Source organism: Drosophila gunungcola, chromosome 3R (genome assembly GCF_025200985.1).
Source record: "Drosophila gunungcola strain Sukarami chromosome 3R, Dgunungcola_SK_2, whole genome shotgun sequence".
NCBI classification, from domain to species: Eukaryota; Metazoa; Arthropoda; class Insecta; order Diptera; family Drosophilidae; genus Drosophila; species Drosophila gunungcola.
In genome coordinates, this window is record NC_069139.1 from 9422501 (window position 1) to 9447986 (window position 25486).

The following is a 25486-nucleotide window of genomic DNA, read 5'->3' on the forward strand; positions in this document are numbered from 1 at the left end:
AATATGTGCATGCATTTCTCACTGCCCGCTCTTTCGTTTATAATCTCATTTCGCTCACTTCTCTCTCTTTAAAGAACAGAGGGTTTGCTTTGCGCCGCTTGTTTGTTTGCCAATTAGTTTTAATCGAAGAGTGCTCGCTGGTTCGCCGCACGCCAATCGTTTGCTTAAATTGCTTTTCTAATTAATGCGCGGGGCAAATATTTGCCAGTCCATGTGTGTTGTAATAAAAAGAAGCTCCAAGTTCCCGGCTTCTTGGTCTTGGGCTACTTTGATTCCTTCCCGCCTTTCCGGCGGTCGTGTCGCGCGTGTTCCGTCCGCGCATTATATTCATACGATTCTCCGGGTCGGTCAAGTGTACTTTCCAGGCTCTTTGGAGCACTTCGATTCTCTTTGGCTGTCAATTTCAGTCAAGAACAGGCGGCTACGTCATCGCTTGACTGCGTCAGCAGTCGCTCTTTGCACAAAACTCTTTGTTTTGCTTCCCACTCTTTTCTCAGATTTTGTTTTGCTTCGGCCTTCTGCCATCGGACGACATGAACAGCGATTTCGGTAAGCATAAGTTCAGTGATTTTAGCATTTAGCAATGGCAGTTTTCGATTTTCACATTCGCCGTTAATTTACGAGTTTGTGGTTAATTAATTATATGCCAATATTTTCCGAAGTGCCAATAAATAAGTCGTGTGCAAATACAGTCCAACGTCCATAATTCTAGCCGCTAGGCGCTAAAAAATTAACTTAATAATGTATATACATACATACATACAATTCGGGTTGCTAAATAAATGCCACTAATGTTAATACTTTATAATTCCCACAAAGATTTCAAAGCGTTGTTTATTTGTGTGTCTATTTATTGATTAAGTGTGATTAATTTTAATCCGAATTTATATAATTTAATAACATATTATTATAATATTATGGCACTTTGTAGTTTAAACTTTGAAAAATCCTTATATATTTATAATAATAATAATTTATATTTTAAAATAATATAAATACACAATAAATTTAACATTTTTAAGAAAGGTTTGTAATTTAAGCTAAGATCGCAGCCTGGAAAGGCTTAGTTTTGGATGAAGAACTTTCCAGTTATGGTAACTATGTATGATACCTATAATACTTATTTCACTATCAAATTCAACACCTACAGGTGTGCTGAATGTGGTGGCCGGCAGTGATGGTCCGCCCCTGCAGGCCTTCCGGTGCAGCAACCCCTTCGACGAGTCCAATGAGAAGAGCTCATCTCAGCAGGACTTGGAACGGGATCGGGATGCCAACCAGACGCCGCTGCACATGTTGCGGCGGGCCAGCGAAACGGTGACCGCCAGCATCCTGGAGCCCGAGAAGGAGCTGCTCTTGGGCGAGCGGCCACAGGTTCCGCCCCGTGCCCACGGACCTTCGGCACCGAATACCTCTGGAGGTGAGTGATTCCATCTTATTGTGCGCCGACGTCACGAGTAACCTTAAAAAATGCAGAATTTAAGCAATGCAAACATATTTGTTGCGCAAAATCCTGCCTTTTTTCACATCTATGCCATCCTGTGTGGCACATTTAGGGGTGAAGAAGAATGCTGAAGGGAGACATCCATCTGACAGAGAAGTGCACAATGCGTACTCACAGACATTTATATGCATTTCACCATATATTCATAGTTTGTTTATGCAAAGCTGTTGTTTCACCAGCAAGGATCCACAAAAAATCTCTGCCACGGGCTTTGAGCTGCCAGAGGAGCTGATTGAGGCATTTCGATTTTAAGTGAGCCGCACAATCACATCTTACACAAAGGGGGGAATGGGGCGTATACGTAATATTTACGCATATTGACGCCAGAGCGACTGCGATTGGCAGCACTGCTGTCTTGGCTCAAACTCAAGCGTTTCCAAGGGCTCTGACTTCTGAAAATATGCACCGTTTGCATGGCCATATGTGGGTGCCCACTACTGACCGGGTTTTTGTTTGTTTACGCTTCTCTGTTTTGGCAGGTGGTTCCTGCTGGTTTTTCGCCTTCAACAGAACGGTTATTATTGTTAAAACTCCCGGAGCTGCAATGGTCTTGCATCTGTGTAAATATGGGTTTTTGCCCGGATTTTGCCAACTTTCGGGGGCAAAGGATTTCCCTTTGGGCCATGGCCGCTGCGGAATTTTCACACGAATAATGAGCCGTTTTAGTTGCGCCCAAATGCCCACAATCAGACAACTAACACGAGTGCCAAGAGCCCGCGGCTCTCGGCAAAGTATGTTTTTATGAATATGCATTAGCCGGGGCTCATTTCCTGTGCATTCATTTCGCATTTGCTATTCGCATTCGCAGTCGCTTTGCATTCGAGTTGTGCCCTCGAAGCCTGCACCACTGATTCCGATTCCGATTCTGATTTTGATTCCCGTTTCCATTCCCATTCCTCCATTCCGACTCTGATTTGACTCTGGAAGTCATATTTAAATAAGTTTGCGCACCGCTGCAGGCAGCGCTAATGCTCGCATGTGCAGGCGCTCGTTTATATTAAATAAGTTCCATTTAAATGCAGCGTCTGGGGCAATTTCTCAAGCTCAACCTTGAGTGGGTGGGTAGTGGGTGGTTCACCTGTCGCCCCGCCGCACCTGCCCACTTATTACATGTCGCTTCTGCTTGTGAGTGAAACGGCGACATTTCTGTTAACTAAAGCCAACATGATATACGCTTGCCACACAAACATTCTCTGTCGTCTATTGATAAATGCAGTGCATTGCGCATTCGCCCCGTGAGCCCGCAAAGCTGAGGGTGTGCATATGTGTGGGTGTGGGTGTGTGTGCATGGCAAGTCAGTTCATTACGTATACGCAGTGGGCGACATTTATAAATGCCATTTTGGCTGTGACTCAGCATAATGATTGCCAAATGAATGGCAGAATGTTAACCGTCACGAAAACCCTTTCGACGCCATTTGCATTCACGCTGATGCGTTTTCCCCGAAGCATTTTGTAGCTGTTGGCCCACTTGACAGGCTGTGGATCCTTTTACTGGCCTCGCAGGATCTGGCACTTGCACTTGCACCGCAGCTAATTACTAAAACTACACTTAATCGGGGCTTTCCACTTTTGCTTTGACCACCTGTCAGACTTATGTTGGGGATTTATTTAGCTGCCTGTGCAAGGGCTTTTTCATTTTCAATTTGTCGCCTTATTTGCTAAGCGCTGAATGGCGCTTTATGACCTGCTTTTTCATCTTGTTTTCTGTTTTTTCTTTCTTTTTTTTTCGTTTACCCGCCTGGAGCCAAGAAAGTGCCAGTTTCCACTGATTTGCGATGTATGAGCACTAAATTAGATGCGAATCGCTGGGGCGTGAGTTCATCTCTTGGCAGGAAGTGCGTGACAACGGAACGCAATCTTCCTCGGAAAGAAATTATTTTCTGGATGCGCACCATGCACTGGTTAACGATGGAGTTGCAGGTCTGAATCAGGATTCAGGACGCGCCAAGGATGCCATGCCGGCTGGCATAGTTAAAAGGAGACACGCTTAAGTAAACATAAATAAAATAAATGTGTGCAGCGTATGGGCAAAGTGATTTGATATATGCTGCAGACAGAAGATGGAGTTACATACTCTCACTCAGACTGGAGCTCTTAGGATGAAAAAAAAAGGACGGGGAAGTCGGGGCAGAAGTCATCGCTGTGTGCAATTTACCGTTTAAACATATTGAAAAAGCACCTGACGTTTGCCTGTAAATAATGAATAGTTGAATAACTGATATAAATCACTGGAAACACATCCACACCCCCTTGGCAAGCAATTTATGGCACTTTTTGCTGCACTGTAATAACAATCTAAATGTTAAGTGACGGGAAAAAACTTTTGCAACTTCGAGAACTACAATAAATTCTCCATCGGACCTTAAAGAATATTAGTTTTTCGACTATCTTGCCAGGGGCCCCTCGAGGTTGTTTAGTTCTCGTTTCGGTCTCGTCCGGAGGAGAAGTGTTGGCCTCGCTTCCAATTAACACCTCAGATTCAAAGTCGTATGCAATAGTCCGCACATGACAACCGGATGACAAAAACTTTTGCTGCAGATGCAACTGCAGCTCCATATCCATGTCCATGGCCATGGCTTTTTTCCATCAGCACATCTTGGGAACAGGATAGCCGCTTCTTCGTGCCCAGTGCCATAATTTGTGTGAAAACTTCTGCAGCAATTGAAAAGCGAAATGCTGGCCATCCAGTTTCTTGGCTTAAGAGAACTTTTGCATTATTTTCGTGCCTGGTCACTTGAAAGTTGCAGAAAATATGACAAGATAAAATGCCAAAGAGTGCCAGCGGCAAGTGGGCGGCGAGCAGCGATAGGGGGCGTGGACCCGCCAACAACTGCCAAAGGTAATAATCAATGGGGCGGCCAAAGAAGCCAAAGAAGCCTTAATGACCTGCCCAACTTGCAGTTGAAGTTGGCTCAACGGCTTCTTTTTGCGACTGCCGCCGAGTGCAGCGCATGAATATGAAATATGAAATATCACGGCAAGACCTCCAAAAGTGCTGTCTTACAATACCCGAGCGCTATCTTTGCTGACACCTTTGCACAATTTATGCACAATTTTTTCACTACCAACGAAGCGGCAGAAGCTGGCAAAAAAATAAAAGTAAGTGCCGCAAAAACTTTTAAATGAGGCACATAATTCAAAAAGGCGGAGAAGAAATCTTGCCTCGCTTATCATTCTGTTTTTCCCATTCCCCCGAAAACACTGTTTCACTTTGTTACGGCGGAGATATTTTAAATTAATTAGCAAAACTTAAATATTTGCCGTAGTTCAAACGCGAACTTCGCATTGAACTTGTAAATATTCAATAGGCTCGCAGCCATAATGAATTCAAGGCAACTGAACTGAAGCCCCGCTGAAATGGCAAACATTTGCAGGGCGTACATAAGTTTCCTGTTGGTTATGGCTAATTAATTGATAAGCAAATGCTCGTAATCACTATTGTGCCCCGGGCCAAACCAGTGTTTATATATTCAAAAGCCCAGGGTGCTAGCACTTTCCCAACTAATACACGTTCCCTGGCCTTTCCAAAATTACAAAGCACTTAAATCGATTGATGTACTACAAGCTAACATCTTGATCTTGATCTGCTCTTCGGATTAGCACCTCCAAACTCAGGGTTCAGTGTCAATTCCGTCTAATAACTGCATATGTTCTCATTATCACACATCTCACTCGACTCTCGCGATTTGCTCGCTAATATTAAGTTATTAAACAAATATTTTGTGTGTTTCGCTCGCGTGCCCACGAGAGCGTCGGGAACTCCTAGATATATGTTTTTTATTAGCATAAGATAAAAAATATATACGATAGAGGCTGTAGAGCTTTCCATAGACCGTTGCCATCTCAGTTCTCCGCTGCCATCGAACGCGATTAGTCGGCGCTGGGCATTAAATTGGTGCGGTTCGGTGATGAAACGATTTCAATACAATTTCCATTTCCATTGAATTGAAATATGTGAGATGCCAGTGTAAATTGCTATTTTTATAAGTGCTGTGGTTAACACAAACTAATTAATTTATAGGCCAACCAGGTAAGCCCCAACAAACTCAGGGAAAGGCATCATTTTCCGACTCTCGTCATTGTTTTGATGCGGTGGAAACATTATTTCTATTAGCGCGCAGCGATTTAAATTATTTTAGCAAACACAAAACTTGCTGAAACTCGTTGTTGTTCTAAAAAGTGTATAAATTTAACCTTTTTCACTTTGCTACCACGCTTGAGACGTAATTTTTTATTATTTTAAATGAGATTATAATTAAAACAACTTCGTTTGTTTGTTTTTATTTTGATTGCCGGTGTTTTCCATCGCTTATTTTCGTTATCTCTCTCATCAGTGCTAGTTTTCTCTGAGAACTTAAAAAATATATATAACTTTGGGGCTACTTGAGGAGTTTTTTAAGCTAAAGTTTAAAAGGTATTGAGAATTTTGTAAAAAGCTAAAACTGTGGGTCTCCGAAAAATAATTTATTTGTCTCTTTAAATTTATTCCCATATTTCCCATATTTAGTTTATTAAATATGCTTGTTCGTTTTAGATCCGAAATTCCTGGATATTCCTTTTTATTTCATTGTATATTCAGGATCACATTAATTGTAATACTTTTTTTTGACGCCTTTCAGAAATTTTGCAGTAAGTAAAAATTGTTACCTTCTGTGCAAACTGTTTTTAGTGGACAAGCCCTAAATTAAGTGAAGATATCAATTTATTTGTGGCTGAAATAATTCGATCTTAATTAGCTACGATTTCGCATTCACCATATGTATTTGCGTTCCTTGGATTATGACACCCAATTAGCATCGGCAATCAATTTAGGCGTGTGTGTCAAAGAGTCGCATGACGCGCTGAATCACAATCGACACGTGATCGTTGGACCAATACGCAAATATAGAAACTGTCGCCCCGAACAACTGGAACTGGAGTTCGCACCGGCGAGAATTGGCGCTAAATATTTGCGCACAATTAACACGTAGCCCGGCGTAGTGGCGACAAATGACAAGCAGATTGTCTTCTTAAATCAAATACAAACACGAATTCGAATTCGAATAAAAAGGGCAAGGAATCTGGATTTGAATCAAATCAAGTGCTGATTGCACTGCCCGTGTAAAGCACACATAGGCAGGGTCGGCTTTGCATAATAATTGTGAGAAGTAGATTGTAAATTCCTGTTATTAGAAAGGCGCTTCATATGCAAATATCGCTAGTCTCGGGCTCCACTCCAATTAGCCGGGGTGGAGGCGTAAATTGCTCGGAATGGTTCGCAATCGCCCTCACACTCGCATTGGCATTCGCTGCGAACCGACATTAAGTGCGCTAATTATAAATGGAAATATTTATGTATTTCCTAGCACCTAGCGTCTTTCTCGACCTGTGAAGTTGACGCGGCAACAATGAAGCCAATTATGGAGGTGACTGTTAGCGACCGAGCACCTGTCGTCTGAGTTCGTTCACGTCCTCGTCCTCGTCCTCATCCTTGTGAATTCGTCCTGGCCCAGGTGAAGACAGCTACAGCTTCCTGCCGGCAGCGGTGTCCTTGTGTCGACGTCTTGCTCGGCCTCGTTGCGCCTGTGCCACCACGGCGCAATCAACGGTTGTCAATCTTTGTTGCAATCTTCATTTCACCATCGCCTTGAGTGGCAGAGGCGGGGCGGGGGCGGGGGCGGTAGCGGTGGCTTGTGTGTCTGCTGCACTTTGCAATTTAAACGATCCAACTGCTGTTGGGCTTTCGTAATGCATGAGCAGCAGGAATGAATGCCAAATGGGCTAAAAGCAGCTGCTTGGCGCTTATAAGCCAGTCGATGGTCCTGCTCCATTTGGTTATGCCTTTCAATGCACCGAAACAAATGGTGGAGTAGAATTCACAGACCCTATATTGAAAGAGAGCATAAATAATAGAGCAAATATCAAAGAGAAATTATCTTCAAATAGCTCGCAATTATGGTATTAAAAACAATGAAATTTTAAAGCTATGTAAACGTATGCAACCAAATATTTTCAGTGGAATTTGTTTCAAAAGACTAAATTAAAATATTTAGTGCAAACTTTTGGACACCTTTTGAAATAATTTTAAAACAGTTGTAATTTTTCTGCTGTGATGTTAACTATAACCGAACAGAACTTCTTTATCCCTTGCCTTTTTCCCAGTGAACCCGACGTTGACACATCTATTAAGACATTTAAATCTGTTTGCCACTTACAGCTAAGCGCAGCAGACAGCAGCCAAATCAGTGCAGCAACAAGGGCCCAGGTGACAACATGACACAAGGATCAAGCAACGGCAGTGCAGCGCCGCAGGACTCCCAAGGCGACATCCTGCCCACCCGCCCGCTGCATACCAAATTAGACATACAGAAAATCCCGGAGGACGCGGCCGACGCCACACAAAACGCTGCAACAATAATTTTAACGCCGACATCATTAAATTTAACAAATACAACACAAAATGTTGCCGCCAACAATGCGGGCAACTCCGTCTCCGACTCCGGTTATCCACCTCCAACTGCAACTCCGGGCGGAGTCCGTGGCGACGAGTACAAAGGGCCCAAATGGTAAGTGAAAAGCTCATGTGGCCAGCACTCCGGCTGCGAAGTCGCGGTGCCGGGGCCATTGTGCGGATTTGTGCTTAACCCTTTGAATGCATTTCCGGCGGGACAGCAGCGCCGCCATTCACACTTGCATTGCACGCGTTTTTCGCATATCCGTTTGGCTGCCTTTCGTTTGTATTTCGTATTTCGTATTTTGTGCTTTATTATTTTTTGTTGTTGTGTATGGTACTTCTTTTGTGCGCCAACAATGTCGTCGTGGAAGTTGCCGCTGCACTAGGCAACGGCGCGTGCTTCCGTTCGAGGTCCTGTTTCGGTCCTTTTCCCAGCCCGGCACACATATCTCATACCCAGATCCCCCGACGTCTAGTCTAGTCGCAGGCGAGCCCGATTTCATGTTCTTCCTTTTGGCTGCGACACTTAGTTTAATAGCTGGCGAAATGCCTTGTTGGCTGCAGGCGTTTATTCTCCATGTTCACAACAACGCGGCGTATGAGTTACAGTGTTACGTATCCGACCCGTGGGTGTGTGTGCTGCCATTGTGCTGCTGGAGTTGGTTGGATCCCGGCTCATGTCTCACTTTACTTGGACATCTTTAGCAGCAGGGCGAAGAAACTGTAGGCATTGTTGATGGTCTGCCAAAAGTTGAAAGGATATGTTAATAGTAGTCAGGAATAAATAATGTATCTCATATCCATAAAGTTTTTCAATTGAAAATATTTAGTAAATGTATATATAATGGCTCCTTTTAACTTAAATTCATAATTATTTAATTTTTGTTAGAAATGAGAACACTAATCTCTCTCACTAATTTCACCTTTACGAAAATGGGCAGTCCTATTTCGAAGAAGACACCAGCCCGCACTTTGACCGGACGCTTGAGGAACTCCATGTAGCAGTTGAGCAGCTTTCTGGTGCCCACGGAGTACTCCAGCCAATTGGTGATAAAGACACTGTCGGTGAGGGAGTTGGCATGGAAGGTCAGCTCGTTGCCGTAGTAGCAGGGCAGGAAGATCTGGACGACCATGACGGCCACGAACTGCACGGTGGTCAGGAAGAGACCAGGTCGCTGCTTGAAGCCCATGTGCACCAGTCGATAGGCGCTGAAGCAGATGATGAAGGCGCTGAAGACCACCTGGGACAGGACATAGGGCGAAACTAGCACCTCGCATTCCCTCGTCAACCTGCGCACTTTAGCGTGCAGCTGGAAAATGCGCCGCAACTCCGGCCTGGCCTTCTCCTCTGGAGCATTTTGCAGTGCCCTCAGTCGCATTCCGATCAGCCTGAAAAGCGAGGCGATCTGGAACATGAAGTAACAGCCCAGAGTGTCCAGCAGGACGTTGGATAGGCAGCACAGGGTCATGGCCAGCACGTTGTAGCCCCAGGCGTAGAAGTACCGCTCCTTGGTGCGCCACTCAAAGGGCACGTAGTAGCCGAAGGGCAGCTCGTACTCCGCCTGGAAAAACACGCTGATATATCCCATGGCGGCCACAGAAAGGCTGCCTCCCATGTACCAGTAGAAGACGCGCTTAAAGTCCCTTTGGTTTCGCTCCCAGAATTGTACTTCCTCGACATTTCGCAATTTATAGGCAGGGTCGTGCTGCAGTTCGTGTATGAGGCTAGCAGCCTCATTTCGTCGGTACCAAATATTCAGCAGTTTAGTGACCAATGCCAGTTCGGTGATGGACATGTATAAGATCTGACCAGCCGCCTCGAAATCTGCAGAAGTTAAGGCCTCGTACCACATGAGAGCTATGTAGGTGAAAGTCAGGGGAAGGTGCAGCACGAACGGATAGATGCGTTGTAGCCAGGCTAAGAGGCCATTTTCTTCTTCATTTTTCCACTTAAGAAGTCCCGTCCAGCGCTGGATCACCAACAGAAATTGAATGGCACTCAATCGGTTCGTAGACTCCATTATCAGCTGTTTAGTTTTGGTTCACCTTATGAATAAACTCAAAGACATTTCGGCTTTTATAACCAAAGCCTTTTGTAGGTCGAATTGAGGACATTTCTTCAATTAAGGATAAACTAGGGTTGTATTATCATAATTGTTCCCACTGGAACTCCTATTTTACATCCAAGTTCATGTTTAGTTCATTTAAATCCATAAGATAATTTACATTTTTAGGCGATTATATTAAATGCTCAGGAACCGGTTCATTTAGTGAGCTCAGTTCTCAAGTTGCTCCATCCCTGATTTGTTTAGGTAATCAGCCAAAATATTTATACAATTAATAAGCAGGGCAATTACAATAATTAGCTGGCTGATAATAGGATCCAGTTAATTGTTGACCGTCACTAAATGTGTAAGTCACGCAATGCAAAGATACTAGAGGATGTAGCTCCACCAAACATAGTATTCATTCGTGTTTGTAACGATTTAAAAATCAGTGCACCACCACCTCTGAAGCAGTAAGGAGTTTCGATTCCGAGACTCCCAATATGCTTAAGCTGTGATGTTTTAAAAACACCTTATTATGTAAAATATAAAAGAGTTAATGGCGATCTGTAAGCGCTATTTGAAAATACTAGCTTCAAGAAGGCATAACAGATTTATTTACTTTACTTACAAAATATTAGAATTCCAAGATTCACAGCTTAACATTATTGCGTTGAATTATCACCAGGATTTATTCAGATATTTGAACAAAATCTGTTCTTCGACATTAATGTTTTTAATTATGAACAACAAAGGTTGAATTCATTTTTAAAGGATTATAATACCTTTAGAAAAAGCCTTTAAATTGAATAAAACAATACTTATTATTTATTATTATTTATTAAAAGATATTTTTTTAAAAACGACGTATGTTACTTCGATACATTCAGTAGAAGAGCAAAGAAACTGTAGGCATTGTTGATGGTCTGCAAAATAAGAGAAAATAGTTTGAGGGAGGTCGAACACCACCCACTGAAATGTATAGACCTTAACAAAAATGGGCAATCCAACGGCAAAGAAGTTTCCAGCTCGAATGGTCACGGGTCTTTTGAGGTGCTCCATGTAGGCGTTTAGGAACTTGCGAATCGGTGGCCCGCATTGCAGCCAATTGGTGTGATACACCTCGTTGGTCAGTTGGTTGGCATGGACGGTTATCTCATTGCCATAGTAACAGGGCAGGAAGATCTGCAGGACCATCACGCTAACGAACTGCAGCATGGCTATGAACTGACCGGGATTATCACGGATTCCCACGTGCTGCAAGCGGTATCCACTAAAGCAGATGATCAGGGCACTCAGAATGATTTGGGATAGGATGTAGGGTGAAACAATTTTCTGGCAGGTGAGGGTTAATCTGTAAAACCTTGTGATGTTAGCACAGAATGAGAAAACAGCTACAAAATTTAAAAGACCTTCGCACACTCTGATGCAAAATAAAGATGCCACGCAACTCCTGGCCAAAATACAAGTCATCCCCTATGTTCTTTAGAGCCCTCAATCGCAGGCCCAGCAGGCGGTATAAGAGCGATATGTGGAACAGGAAGTAGCAGCCCAGGGTGTCCAGAGTTATGTTCGAGATGCAGGTCAGCGTCATGCCCGCCATGTCGTAGCCATAGGCAAACCAGTATCTTCCCCCATTTCGCCAATCGAATGGCACGTAGTAGGCGAAGGGCAGTTCGTAGTCCTCCAGGAAGAGCACTCCGGTGCAGCCGCTGTACACCACGCCCAAGCTAATCAGGATGTAGATGTAGAAGAACCACTTGAAGAAGCGCTGCTCCCGCCGCCAGAAGTCCACTTCCTCCTGGTTGCGAAACTGGTAGTCCGGGGAGTGCTGCAGCTCGTGCATCAGGCGCCAGGCCTCACGGCGATGGTGCCAGATGCTCAGGATCTTTATGACCAAGGCCATTTCCGTGATGGACATGTAGAGCACTTGGCCAGCCTGCTCCAGGTTGCTCGAGATGAAGGCCTCCAGCCACATGAGTGCGATGAAGGTGAAGGTTATGGGCAGGTGCAGCAGGAAGCGGTAGTTGCTCTTCACGAAACCGGACAAGGTCCACTCCTCTCCAGCTCTCAGGGACCAGGGCCAGAGGCCACATAGCTGCATGACCCGGAGAATCAGGCGCATGGACTCAATCCGATCCTTGTGGCTGTCCATTGGTCTTGGTTCTGGTTTTATTTTCCAACGAGCTGGCTGCTTTTATAGCTCTAAGTGGGCACGGTAATTAGCAGCAATTACGTGTACATAATTTAGGGAGAGACACACGAAACCACTTATGAAAAAAGGGAACTCCTGTTAGTTTAACTCCTTTTCTTGGACTCCTTGCAGGTGGCTTCACTTTCGGTCGCATTGGGTGAACATTTCGGAGCAAGTGGCCCTGCTGGCCATTTTCCTGGGCCTGTGGGCCATGGCCTGGGTTCTGCTGCCGGAATACTCACAGCCACAGACCGTCATCATGCGCATTGCATTCCTGTTCGTTGGCGCCCAGATCTTCGGCATCCTGGTGACCTTTGTGCATCTGCCCGACATGCTGGGCATGCTCTTCTTCGGCGTGCTCTATGCCAACCTGGGACTGGCCAACTTTGAGGGGTACCAGAAGTTCGAGCTGTTTTTGAGGTGAGTATTTGGATGGCGTTCGCTCGAGAAACATTTAATTTGGCTTGCACTCTTCATAGGGAAATGGCCCTGATCAACATCATGCTGCTGGCTGGCCTGGGCCTGGACGGAGATGCCTTCAAGCGGCTATGGTTCATGATACTGCGGCTCACCCTGCTGCCCACAATTGTCGAGGTGGCGGCCATCGCCGGACTGGCCTACCTCACCCTCTCGATGCCATGGCTGTGGGGCATCGCCTTGGGGTGAGTGGTTCAAATGGATTACTTGGGCCATCGAGGGGGCTATTGAATGTGCTGTTTGAATGTTACAGCCTGGTCATCACCGCCGTCTCCCCGAATGTGGTCGTCACCGTGATGCTGAAGCTGAAGGAGGATCGCCTCGGCCTGAACAGCGGCATCCACACGCTCATCTACGCCATGACCACATGCAACGATGTGGTGGCCATCTTCATGTTCGGCGTGATAATCAGCGTAATATTCTCAACGAGTGCGTGCCACCCGTTGTGTCCGGGAATCAGAGTCAAATAAACCCCTCCTAAACTCCCCCTTCCTCTCACTTGCAGCCTCGCTCACCCAGCAAGTGCTGCAGGGTCCCATTGGCATCGGGATTGGACTCGTTTTTGGCTTTCTCTACGGCTCGATGCTCCAGTTCTTGCCGTCTCGCAACGCGGTAAGCTGCCAGACAACGGCGTCCTGCTCGTCCTTTTCGTCTTTTTCGTCCTTCTCGTCCTGCTGCTGCTCGTCCTCGAGCGGGCTGCACTTAAAATGCACATTCAGTGAACACTTAGACACTCAATCAGCGCATTTAATGATGCAAAACGCGCGACAGTCTCTAGAGGGAGGCGTTGGGGGGCGGGGCAGGAGGACGCTGTGCCATATGTACGTGGGGCTACAGAAGACTGCACTGAGAAAAATAGGTTTCAATATAGGTCCTGAAATACGTTATGAAATACGTTATGAATTAGGTTTTAAATTAGGTTATAAATAGGTTCTGAAATATTTCAACACATTTCTTTTAAATGGCTTTTCACGGAGTTAAATTTTAAATAATGTTTTATAATTTAGTATTTTTATTCAAATATTCACAGTAAACAGAACGTTTTATTTTCTATAAAGTATATCTATTAATTTAAAGGCAGACGTAAACATTCCCATGGTCTAAAATATGGGATTGTTTTTAAAGGGTTTTTGAAGCATTGAATACCTTGATCTCGAGTACCATTTTCCTGACTAAGACTCTAGTTTTTCGCACAGTGTCAGCTTCCGCTGAGCGGTTGTTTGTGTGGGTGCTCTTTGCATAAAAAGACACTTACATGCATAGCGGCAACGGGAACGGCAACGGCAACGGCAGCGACAACGAAAACGACAACGGCGGAGCTGGCGACATTTGCGACGACAGTTACTGCCAGCATCTATGTGAAGTTATGCCGGGGACATCCAGGCAGCCGCAGCCAGAGCCACAAAACTCATTGCCGCAACTTACACCGCTAATGGTGCGCATAATCAAACGCCATGGGTGGTGCGCTGAATGCGCTTTAGCCACCCCAGCCACCCAAGCCACCCAACCACCCATCCCCCCGAACACACACACACACAAACACTCCTGTGGAGATCTCATAACTTTTGTTTTCTGCAAGTCGCGCTCGCCTTTGCCATCGTCAAGTGGCATCCACATCCGCATCCACGCAGGGCTGCAGTTTGTACAAAAATTTCACGCTGAGCGCCGTTGAAGTTGCACCCTTGCATATTTTACACACCCACCGACCACCCACCCATCACACCACACCATACCACACCACACTCATACACTGTCATCGCCCAAAGGGGAAAAGGCAGGGGCTGTCATCAGGCCTCGGTTTTGGTCCCAGCATCTTTTGGCATGTCATTGCTACCGCCTTTATTTTATTATTATCACGCAGTCCGTGGTAATTTTCCATCCGACGTCACCTTTCTGCCACTTATTTTTCTCGTGACTGTTGACAGTATTTTTCCATAAGATATTCGCTTGGAAGTTTTTAATTCAACGAGGTGGCGGAAACCTAAGTTAAAAAACTGAATGTCTCACTGTAAGGGAAAACTTCAGTTTTTCCTATTTAAAATAAAGAAAGGTAAGCTAACGAAGTGCTATCGAAGGCAGTTTAAAGTTAAGTAAAAATAACTTGACAAAGGGCAGAATGGAAATTGAATTGCAGCAATTTGCGGAGCATGAAAGGTTAGTCGGAAAATTGCTGGTGAAATTAAAAGATCCCAATCCGTCTCAACACCAGCCAGGAAAACTGACAAGTTGACAGTGCAGATATTGCAAAATATCTAAAAATTGCCGGCTGAAAAAACATTGTGTCTGGCGAGTTTTATCAGATCTAAATCGTTGTAAAAGTCATTTTAGTACAATTTTTGAGTTTGGGAAAAAAAACGTTCATATGCAAGCAAAAATAAAGGGAGAGGACAAGTCAGTTTTTCCTCGCCAGCAGCACACGTTGCGTATACGCAACCTGACCGCACACAGAGCACAAACAATGCACAGGTGGACAGCGGGTAAAAAAAACAGTTTCCATCAGAGCTTTGTAAAGTGATTTCGGCCCTCTTCCCCATTTCAACCATTTCCCCCATCCATCCAGACTAACTCACCTGTTTTGCCATTCACTCTACTCATATCTGTCCTTTCGCCATCCATTGCAGACGTACGCAAATGGGCTCCGTTTCGTCCTGACCGTCTTGGGCGGCACCATCGCCGTGATGGGCAGCCGCGTCATCGGTTATACTTCAGCCGGCGCCCTGGGTTGTGTAACGACCGCCTTTATTGCGAGGATTGGCTGGCGGCGGGAGGAGGCCAGGCTGACGGCCCAGCAGCTGCAGGCCCAGCAAATTGTGAGTATTCTGCACTGAACAACAAAACTTTACGTTTTGTTTTTTAAATTTAAGTTGATTTTATTTTTATGTGACAGATAAAACTCAAATCAAAGATGTAGCCATTTAGTTACGAGTTCTGTTTATCTTACCCCTGTAAGATATTGTTTTTAGTTTAGTTTACATACATTTTGAGGATACGAAACTAATAATTTTATTTGTCAATGCAACTAATAACGAAACTAATAATTTTATTTGTCAATGCAACGTACCATAAATACCTCAGAAATCATATATTATTTTTGAGCAACGCTACTGAAATGTGAAAACTTTCCAAGTTATTAGTTTGGTATGAGTATTATTTGGAATATATATAATAGTATATACATATAATTAATAATGAAATATTTGTGCATTTTTGTAGTACTGTAAAATTTAATAGACACATAGAACAAATCTCGCCAATAATTTCTTTCTGTGCTTAGAATCTGAACGGGTAAATTCATTCGTTTGGGTCTCTGTGCTCGAAACTTTAGCTTTGCCTCCACCTCGGGATTTCTGAGTGCTTTTGGGGTATTGGGCTCGCCCGCTCTTTTTTCAGTTTTGTTTGGTTTTGGGTCAAGAAAAATGTTTTCTGGCAATAGTGCCATTTTTTATGCCAGCTCCGCTGCAGCTGTAAAAAGCGGCTGTATGTGCGGGATTTTTGCTAGGTAATTTGTGACATCACGTCCTTGTCCCATGTCAGAGTTGACTGCCGGTGCTCGATTTGTTTCGAGCAAGTGTGTGTGTTTTTTTTTGTCAGACTCTTCCCATTTAAACTTGTAGCCCAGATGCTGCCGAGGCAGTGCACTTGAGTTGCAAGGCAACGCTCCGTAAGCCGATTGGCCTGCCTCCGTGGCTGATTTAAACGGGGAAAATAATGAACAGGCTCCCTGGAATTGAACGCTTGGCCCCAAACTAATAACAATCCATTGATTTCCATTGCAGGCGAGTGTGCCCAAGCGTCTGGACCTCATGTGGAAGTTCCTCAAGCCCGTCTCGTTTGCGCTCATTGGCAAGGAAATTAATTTCAACGTGCTGCAGGGCCATGTAATCGGTTATGGCGCTTTGCTGGTGCTCGTCGGAAGTTTGGTAATTAAAATGGTCGCCGGAGGTGTGGCCGGTGGTGCAACAAATGCCCACCGCCCTTGCCCCGGCCACTTATTTAATTTCTTTCGGTTCTCGTCCAGTTTGTGCGGGCAATTCGCTGACCGGTGAACAGCTCCCCACGGTTTTGGGTTGGGCAGAAACGAAAACCGTAACCGTGGGTGGGGTGGGGTGTGCCGACCGAAATGAAAATGTTCCGGTACGGCAATGCAAATGTTACCTGCACATACGGCACAGAAAACCGAGGGAAAGAAAAAAATCAGCAACCAGCAACCAACAACCAACAGCTAGCAACCAGCTGGAGATGACCACCACTTTCTTGTTCTTGTTTTCAGTTTCGCCTGGCTTTTGCATATTTATCCACATATGGCGGAAATCTGTCGAGAAAGGAACGTGCCTACATTACAATTTCCGGTTTTCCCAAAGCAACTGTCCAAGTAAGTTTCCCGTTCCGCGTGTCATGTTGCTGCGGTTCCCCATTGCCAACCCGTTCTCCATTTTCCATTTCCCGTTTCCCATTTCCCCATTTCCCAGCCGTTGTCTCTTGGCCTGGTGGCGCTTTTTATTTCACTGCTGGCAATTTCACTCGCTTGCCACGAGCAGACTGCCCGTCGTCCTGTTCGTCCTGGCCTGGTGTTTTCCCCATGCTTAAGTTATACACGTATTTGCAGGTCATGTTCTCTTGGCCAGAGTCATCGCAGGTCCTGCTCCTGCGGCTGCAGTTGGCATGCCAGCCTTTTGTTTGCAGTTTAACCGCAAGCGGACATTTTGTTTATGTCGCCTGTGTGAGCGAGCGTGTGCGTCCTGTGGCTTCCACAAATTTAAATGTTCCGCTGGCTTACTTACTTACTTCCCCAGAAAAGTAAAGAAGAGCGGTCACATGTGTATGTGTGTGTGTGCCTGTCTAGCTTTTCCCTAATATGCGGTGCATATTTCACTGTCCACCTTTCTCGTACTGATTTAATTAAAATTTGCTCAGCAAACTGCATTTAATCCTGGCTCCGCTGCATATCACTCATACGCAGCGGTGGCCGCTGCTTAATTTGAGTCCTCTAACCCAGTGCTCTTTTTGCTCCTTTCTCCCTTAGGCCGCCCTGGGACCAGTGGCTTTGGACTTGGCACGTGCTGCCAGCGTGTCCAGTGCAGAGCAGCTGGCTCTGGCCAGCAATGTGCTCATCATCTCGGTGCTGGCCATTATTTTCACCGCACCACTGGGCGCCATCCTCATGCTGCGACTGGCGCCATATTGGCTCAAACGTGGCGATGCAGTGGAGGCGGTGGACTCCCCGACCACGCCCACAGTGCCAAGTCCGCTAAACGCCAATGCCTTCAAGAGGACTTAGCATAAGGATGACCCTCGCTTCCGGAGTCGAAAGTTTTAATCCAAGCCGCACTTACCTAGCCAACGCAGCTGTACTTATACTTACGTGTACTTAGAGGCATTCGGCCATACGCAGTTCAAATAAAAGTAAATGCGAAAAGTTGCAAAGGTTGCATTTTCAATTCATTTTCAATCCAAGGGTCCTTTTTTATGGGACTAATTTTCCAGTTATTTGCTTACTTGTCCAGCCGGGTCCCTAAAATTCGGCGAATTAACAAAGTTTGCACTTAATCCGGCAGGACTAACGCCCCAAATGGGCAACTGGGATTTTATTGTTTTTTCCCCCTCTCGGTGAATAAAAAGCTTTTCGGCACCTAATTATGACTGGATCTGTGTTAATCCCGGACTCGAGCCCTTGCTAATTGATTTTATAATTAATTTTGGGGGATTTAAGCGCTGCGCCGTGTCAATCTGGCACGAGTTTTTGTGTCATGTCCAATCAATTCGTATTAATGATTGACAATTGAACAAGCTGTTATTGCGAATAAAGGCCGTTCAAAGGCTTTCGTTCTCCACTCGTTGGAGTTGGTCAAGTAAATAAATGAACCCATGATGATGATTTTGTTATGTTCAAAGAACAGTTATCCTCCCCTTGCCGTTCTCCCATACGAATTTTCACGCCCGATGCTCTTGTGGCAAAATCATTTTGCTCCGAGCTGAATAAAAAGCTAGAGCCATGGCAAAAACACAAAATAATGGCAACGGGCGAAGAATGCCATTTAATTGAAAAGTGATTGTGGGGCCAACCAGCATCGAGGCGGTACGAGGCCACCCGTCGCCATGCGATGCAGAATTTGCAATGCAAACGGCTTAGAATGAACTTGATGTTCTGGCCGCCTTTGATGCTTTTGGTTTTTGTTCCTGCTGTGGTCGCATGACGACCAATGGTACCGGGAAAAAGGAGGACATTTTTTCCCAAATTGTGATCAATTTGGTTTCGAAACACTCAAAAAACTATCAAGCTCTAGCTCTCCTACATTTTCTATTAACTTTTATTATATAACCAAAAGAAACCGTTTAAATAGCAGATAAACTGCTATGAACTTTTATAAATTTGTAATATTTTAGAAACCAATCGAAATTAGAATTTTTTCTCACAAAAAAATATATATCTTTGAAGTTCTTAAGCAGGAACAAGTCAATGAAGTATATGCCATACTGCATTCAATACGCTTGTTTTTCGCGCAGTGTAATAGCTGAGCTTCTGCTGTGACCCGGTTGAGTGAATGCTGAAAGGAATGAAATTAAAAGACGGCAAAAACGGTGCAAGCGATAGAACTGAGAGAAAAACTTATCATTTTTATTATCCTGCAGCTGCGCATATTTATAACTCGAAGTCCCCGTCTCTTTCGCATTCGCATTTGCTATGGCACTTGCCATCCTTTGTCCCCCACCGGCATCATTGGTGGCCTTTGTGTGGCTTGAAAAAGAGTTGAGAATTGAAGGTAAATTAGTGTTATTAAAATGGCTGCACAAAAATAATTGCGCAACTAAATGAAAATTTTAATGAAAATTCTTTGGTTTCCCCTTGGTACCTGTGCTTTTACACTTTTCCGCTGCGATTGCCATTGCTCCTGCCCTCTGTTATTATTTGCTTTGTTTTCGCAGTTGATGTTCGTGCAATTAGCATAATGAAAGCATCTGCAGGCCAGGATATTTACGCAAGCAGGTAAGAAAAAAAAAAGCAAAATCATGAGAGCATTGGATGAAGACTGCCCGGCTAAGGGATATAATGAAGTGCGTAAGAGCCGGAAATTTCAGATTGCAGTACCGCAATTACGCCACAATTGAGTTATGTTCGAATCGCATCAATTATGCAGCCACCGGCATAATCCTTCAAAACTCATTGCTCTTATCGCGGCCATTGAAATGCCACCGGCCATAGATCAACCTTATCAGCGCAGCCAAAGCATTTTCCTGCGCCAAATAAATTCCAGCAGTTTATTATTCTAATTCGCATGCCGAATTCCGGCAGAAAAAGAACGCCAGGCACGTCACCACCTTGCGGGCCCAGCCAAACCACCCATCGAGCCAACCACCCACCCACCCAGTCACCGAGCCACCCACCGCGAATTCCACCCAATATAATGCCCCCCAAACCACCCACAAAGACTTCCAAGCGATACGGCGAAAAAAGGAGTTGTGCGAGTGCCAAACGAAATCAAATCAAAAAGTTCACAAAAATGCCAGACCAACAGAAATTAAGTTATAAAATTTTAAGGACTATGCGCAGTTTAATTTCCAAATGCCATGCCACCAACCACCACCCACCGCCCACCGTCCAACTCCGAAAGACACACACACACACACAGCCACACACACAGGTGGGCGGGGCAGAAGCTCGAGGGCAGGAGCGTATTGTGGTTTTTGTTATGCGCCGATTACCATAAAAACAAGCCAAAGAAAGTTGCGTCCTCCTGCCAGTCCGCCTGCCAGTGGTCGGAAACGGAAATCAAGAAAACAAAAAGAATGAGCCCAAATGAAGTCAAACCTGGCGCCCGCTCCTTCAGTTAATAAAGTTAGTTGCGTTTGCCGCGACGGCGAAAGTTTTGAGTTATAAGCGCGCAAATTATGGCTAACAACAAAGCAGCAAAAAGGCAGCCGCAATGCCGAACAAAGGAAAACAATTAACATGACGAAGACACATAAAATTTCCACCTCCCTCCAGCCATCGCAGCACTATAGTTGGGTGCGTCGAATTAGCAGTTGTATTTGCTGGCTCGAAATGTGCGTCAATCACGTGATGGAACTCATGCCCAAACCCTTCGCAAAATCCCCTTCCCCACTCCGAATGTCGACTCTTGTCTGCTTCTGCTTGTTGTTTGCTTAATTTTAATACCATGTACTTTTTATCGCTCGGCATTCCCCGAGCAAGTTGCTGGCTGAATGAAGCCATTTGTTTGCTGTATCTGTGGCTTAGCTTTTTGGGAAATTCCCACCCTCCCCGCCCCCTTCGAGCACCCACTCCTCGGCTATCAATGCCAACTCAAAGTTTGGGGGCCACAGGTCACAGGTCACAGCACATCACAGCTATTTTCGTGCAAATGGCATATTTTTTATGGCTTGTCGCTGGATTCCTGTTCCTCGTGTTGTAATTAGACAAAATTGTTGACTGCCACGACTCCGCCCAGTGCCCCGCCCACCCGAAGGTAGCCCCACTCGCGACTGTTAGCTCAGTCCTGAATTCCGGCACTCATGTCTACAGCTCGAGCCGCTGTTTTCCTGCCGCTGGAGGTGTGTTTGACACTTGGCGTGTCAAGACAGCAAAATATGGTTCCCGACCATTCACTGGGGACTGCACTGTAAAACATTGTTTTAGGCATATACCACTATATGCTAAATATACTTTAAACCGTTAAAAAATGTTAGCTCAGACAAATACTTTTTTTATTCCCAAATACATCTTGTTTACCATTTACTTTTTATTCCATAATATCCCGCCCAACAAAAACTGTATTTTGACCAAAACAATGCAAGTGATGACAAAATGTGGAATGTAGACGTCATACCTCGTGGAATTCGTTATAAAATATTTTCAATCGACTGGTTTATTTTTAACCAATTTTTGCAAAAATGTATAACAAATGTTCAAAGAAAATATTTTTTTTAAAAGGTTGAGGTATTAAAAGTTTGGAACAAAAAGATTTGCTTTGAACAGCAAAACAATGCCCCAAAAATTGACTTTCTTTGATTTTTTTTTCAAAAAATTGTGAGAATTGTGAAATTTGTAGAGCAAGCACAAACTCTGTTAATTAAAAAAAAAAAAACAATGGGATTTCACAGACATCAAGTTCAATTAGGCGATAACGAAATCATCACAAATCGACTGCCAGATTAGAGGTGTTTTTCACTAAACACTTATCAAAATGTTCACTGTGTTCGAACACGGGTATGATCTTTGGGCAACAGAAGTTCATTTGGGTTTTATTGTGATTGTGATTACTCAAAGTATGCATGTGTATAAAGAAGAATTCCACACCTATAGTTATGCAGCAAGTGCGTGTTACGAGGAGCGACGAACTACCAGATTTCGCGGCAGCGACCGCGATGGTCGGGCAGATATCCCGGCTGGCAGGGGAAGTCGATCATGGCCACCTCCATGATCTTGGTCTCGCCGGCGGGCTGTCCGGCGACTGGGGGCACTTTGGAGGCCTCGTAGGCGGCCAGCACCTGCTGCTCGTCCAGCTCGACGCACTGGTTGGGCTTGCCCAGGGTCTTCTGGTCGTTGGGGCAGTCCACTCGCTTCAGGCAGTACTTCAAACAGGGCCGCGGAGTGGGCACCTGGGTGAGCTTCTTCTTGCAGGTGAAGTGCGCCGCGCAGCCCACCTCAATGGCGGGCACATTGTTGTTGATGAAAAACGGGCGACGGGGCTCCTCGGTCGTCGTTGTTGTGGAAGTGGAGGTGGAGGTGGACTCCCGGTTAAAGATCCTGCCCAGCAATCCACCCTGCGCGATGGTGACCAGCAGAACGGCCAGAAAGGCCACCAGAAACTGCTTCATTGCCGACTTGTTTGCACTGCGACTGTCGTTCGACTACAAAGCGTTGCCAGTGTTCAAGAGTGGCAATCTACGCCGCTCGATAACCCCTGACCCTAGAACCGCGGCAGGGAGATAAACAGTCGACCCGCATCCAAACACAACACACACTTACACACACACATACACACCTTTGTGTACGCCTATAATTCCAGTCAGTTTTTCTTTCATTTTTGGTTGACTTTAAATTGGTTTATCGCAAAATTGAATTGCATTTGGGGTAAGCGGTGGGCTGGGCATACGCACATTTTGGCAAATTTGGCACGGGAATTGAATTATCTGCATTCTGTGAACCGCAAAATTGTATAAATAAATATTAGTCAATTGGGTATTTCGTACATGCGAACGCATAATTTTGAGCTGGCATGGCTAAGCCGTGGGCGAACCAAACTGCCAGTTTAATATAATAGAAATAAGCCAGGGCAGGAAACGCGCTCGAAAATCGACACTAATGTTCAATGATTATGTCGATGAGTGGCTGATTTGTAAATTGCGCTTTAAGTGGTTTTAATTGATAAGAACTTTTTAAAAGAGTGTCGCTCATATTTTATTGTATTCATTTCAGATTAAACATAGTCAACACTAGAAGTCATGAAGAATAAAAGTTTTCGTGATTAGTAATTTTTATTTTTAAGATGATTATCAAACATTTGTGTTATTGTTAATGCTCATGTTTTTCTATATTTATTGTTGACATTGTTATTTAAGCTATTTTTAATCAATATTCTGATAATTAAGTAGAACTCAACATTTAATTTAATTAGTTAAGTAGCTGAAATGAATATTTAAGCTGCAATCAATTGACATGGGATAAAGAATGCAAAGAAAATACATGAAAAGCTGCCCTTTGGCTAGTCAAACAATGGTTTAAAATGGGTTAAAATGGGTTAAATTGGGTTAAATTGGGTTAAATTGGTTGTTTCACAGGGTCTTGTCTCAGATCCATCGATACTACGAGGTTTATAGGTGTCATAGGAACACGGCCAACACGTCGAACGCACCGGACATCGCACATTATGGAGAACAAAGCACATGCAAGCCCTTCAATGGGTCGTCAACAAAAGCCGACAGAGCTCCATTCAGCTTAAGCGTAATGAAGCAGTTGCAGCCCATTGTCGATGTGGGAGGCACTCCTTTGAAATCCAGGAGATGCTTGCAAACTATTTAAATAATTGATATTAATCGCTGCCGAGAGCTGTCAAAATTAATTTGTGATGTGTTTCCAAAGCCAGATTATTGATGATGATTATGTCCGGGGCCTGACGAAGACATCGCCTAATGGAAGTGGTCGGTCTGACAAGTGAGCGCTGAGTAGTTGCTGCTAGTTCTGGCCGATTGTCATTCCCCAGAGGCATTAATTACACTTCGACTCGAGAAATTGAATCGTCTTGCAGAGGGCAAACTTCGAGCGGCCATTGTCTGGATGGGAAATCGCTTAATATGTATTAACATTTATTGCCGGGCAAACTTTTGGAGCGAGAGGGAAAAAGAAAAATAAATGCTAAGACAACAGCAGGCCGGAAATTGCCAAACACTGATACTTCCGCCGGAAATAGGTTCGATTCTGGTTGTTCACGCTGCTGAAGGTGGCTGCTGCCTGCCTCGAAGTAAATTGAGTTAATGTCGGTGGCGCTCTATCAGTCGACCTAATATGAAGGACAACGCCTGTTTGGCGCCTCGCTCGCTCTCACTCACTCACTCACTCACTCACTATCAATGGAAACACATTTCACATTTGTCGCAAAGGCGGCTTAATTGCCGCCCACTCCCTAGTTCACAGGACTTTGCACAATAAACAGATCATAATCTGGCTGAAACTATCAATTTCAAGCCAAACAGAACGAAATATCTCAATCTGAAGCTCTGGCTTCAGAAGCTTCGAAAAGGAGAGAAGCGGCAAAAAACAAATGAAAATGCTTTACAACATAAAAACAAACTGGAGAACGGGACGGAATCGAGATGGCCGGGGCGACAGCAACGATGTGTTAACACTTAGGAGGACGATCGAGCAGTGGCCGGGTGACAATGGAGCCAGCCGAAATCCTTCGATAGGTTCTGCAGCGACTGGAGGAGCAGGTCCTGGAGGACGACTGCGACGACTGTGCGTCCTCATAGATTTACGCACACTTAGGCAGCGTTTACTCAGTCCTCCAACTTCAAATAGTCGTATAAATTGTTCGGCAGGCGCAACTGTAGCCCGGGCTTTTTGTTTCTTCTCCTCTTTGTCTTTGGCTTTCGGTTGAACTGTTGTCCGGACGGAGTTTCAGCAGGGAAGGGGGTAAGGGAGGGGGAGGGGTAGGGGCACTTCCGGGGCGTGAATGAAGTGCCATGTTCTCACGCTCACGCATTTGCCAAGTGCCTGCCGGCCCACATGTCGTATGAGTTTTATGTCCCTCTGTTTATATGACTGTGTCTCTGTGCGCTCAATCGTTTCTGAGACACATTTATTTGCTCTGGTACTGCTGCTTTTCTGCTTTTGCTGCTTTTGCTCCTTCTTTTGTTAGTTTAACAAATAAAATTAGTGCTATAAACATTCGTTTGCCAATGCCTCACTACGTGGCATCATGGCAAGAGCCAAAAAAGGGAGCCAAATTAAAGCTGCCCTTAAAAAAAAACATGTTAAAAACAGAAAAATCTTGTGAGCTGGATTGCTTTTCCTTTAATGACTTTAAGCCCCCTTCTTAGCACGCCACTGGTAACATCTATATATTTGTTTACACAATCGCAACTCTTTGCCACTTCATAAGTTTTTTTTCTGTTTCAGTGCCACCCACTTCCTTACGGGATTTATTGCCACAGCGAATCTGCTGGTATCGCCAGGGGTCAGAGGAGCAGCAAAGAAAAACAGAAGGAAGGACCTACCAGACAAGGACCGAGCATGTATCCCATTTCCGGCTGATGACTCGGAGGTTTGTTTTAGCGGCGGCATTCCACTGTGCTGCAGCTCTATCGCAGCTATATTTGCACTGCCGATTCGGT

General features: G+C 44.8%; 3 protein-coding genes across 7 annotated transcripts; 1 reads left to right on the forward strand and 2 right to left on the reverse strand.

Annotated features, from left to right (window-relative positions):
* The first annotated feature begins 225 nt into the window (after positions 1-225).
* LOC128266663 (sodium/hydrogen exchanger 9B2) lies at positions 226-25486 on the forward strand. 5 transcript variants are annotated; one of them, XM_053003352.1, is made up of 12 exons: positions 226-549; positions 1041-1094; positions 1151-1420; positions 7703-8051; positions 12311-12598; positions 12658-12840; positions 12909-13084; positions 13161-13267; positions 15277-15465; positions 16432-16575; positions 16926-17027; positions 25272-25486. In XM_053003352.1, exons 1-12 carry the CDS (start codon positions 534-536, stop codon positions 25404-25406), a joined length of 2013 nt encoding a protein of 670 aa, XP_052859312.1. In that variant the 5' UTR covers positions 226-533; the 3' UTR covers positions 25407-25486. The 5 variants fall into 5 exon arrangements, with proteins under 5 accessions (XP_052859312.1, XP_052859295.1, XP_052859304.1 ...); XM_053003335.1 differs by lacking the exon at positions 25272-25486 and adding an exon at positions 17679-18079 and having other exon boundaries at positions 229-549; XM_053003344.1 differs by lacking the exons at positions 1041-1094; positions 25272-25486 and adding an exon at positions 17679-18079 and having other exon boundaries at positions 229-549.
* Positions 8062-12304, reverse strand: LOC128260610 (uncharacterized). Its single transcript, XM_052993755.1, has 6 exons — positions 11397-12304; positions 10972-11338; positions 10861-10910; positions 10442-10496; positions 8863-9966; positions 8062-8680 (listed from the first exon to the last, which is right to left on the reverse strand). Exons 1-6 carry the CDS (start codon positions 12137-12139, stop codon positions 8627-8629), a joined length of 2373 nt encoding a protein of 790 aa, XP_052849715.1. The 5' UTR covers positions 12140-12304; the 3' UTR covers positions 8062-8626.
* LOC128266690 (uncharacterized) lies at positions 21688-22516 on the reverse strand. The gene has a single exon (XM_053003382.1). The coding sequence runs from the start codon at positions 22469-22471 to the stop codon at positions 21992-21994; it is 480 nt and encodes a 159-aa protein (XP_052859342.1). The 5' UTR covers positions 22472-22516; the 3' UTR covers positions 21688-21991.

Coding starts and splice junctions, on each gene's coding strand:
- LOC128266663 (XM_053003335.1), top strand. Junction 8,052..12,310: donor GAGTACAAAGGGCCCAAATG/GTAAGTGAAAAG, acceptor GACTCCTTGCAG/GTGGCTTCACTTTCGGTCGC. Junction 16,576..16,925: donor TGGTGCTCGTCGGAAGTTTG/GTAATTAAAATG, acceptor TCTTGTTTTCAG/TTTCGCCTGGCTTTTGCATA.
- LOC128260610 (XM_052993755.1), bottom strand. CDS start 12,139: ATGGACAGCCACAAGGATCGGATTGAGTCCATGCGCCTGATTCTCCGG. Junction 9,967..10,441: donor TTACTGCTTCAGAGGTGGTG/GTGCACTGATTT, acceptor AAAACTAAACAG/CTGATAATGGAGTCTACGAA. Junction 8,681..8,862: donor GACTGCCCATTTTCGTAAAG/GTGAAATTAGTG, acceptor AACTTTTGGCAG/ACCATCAACAATGCCTACAG.
- LOC128266690 (XM_053003382.1), bottom strand. CDS start 22,471: ATGAAGCAGTTTCTGGTGGCCTTTCTGGCCGTTCTGCTGGTCACCATC.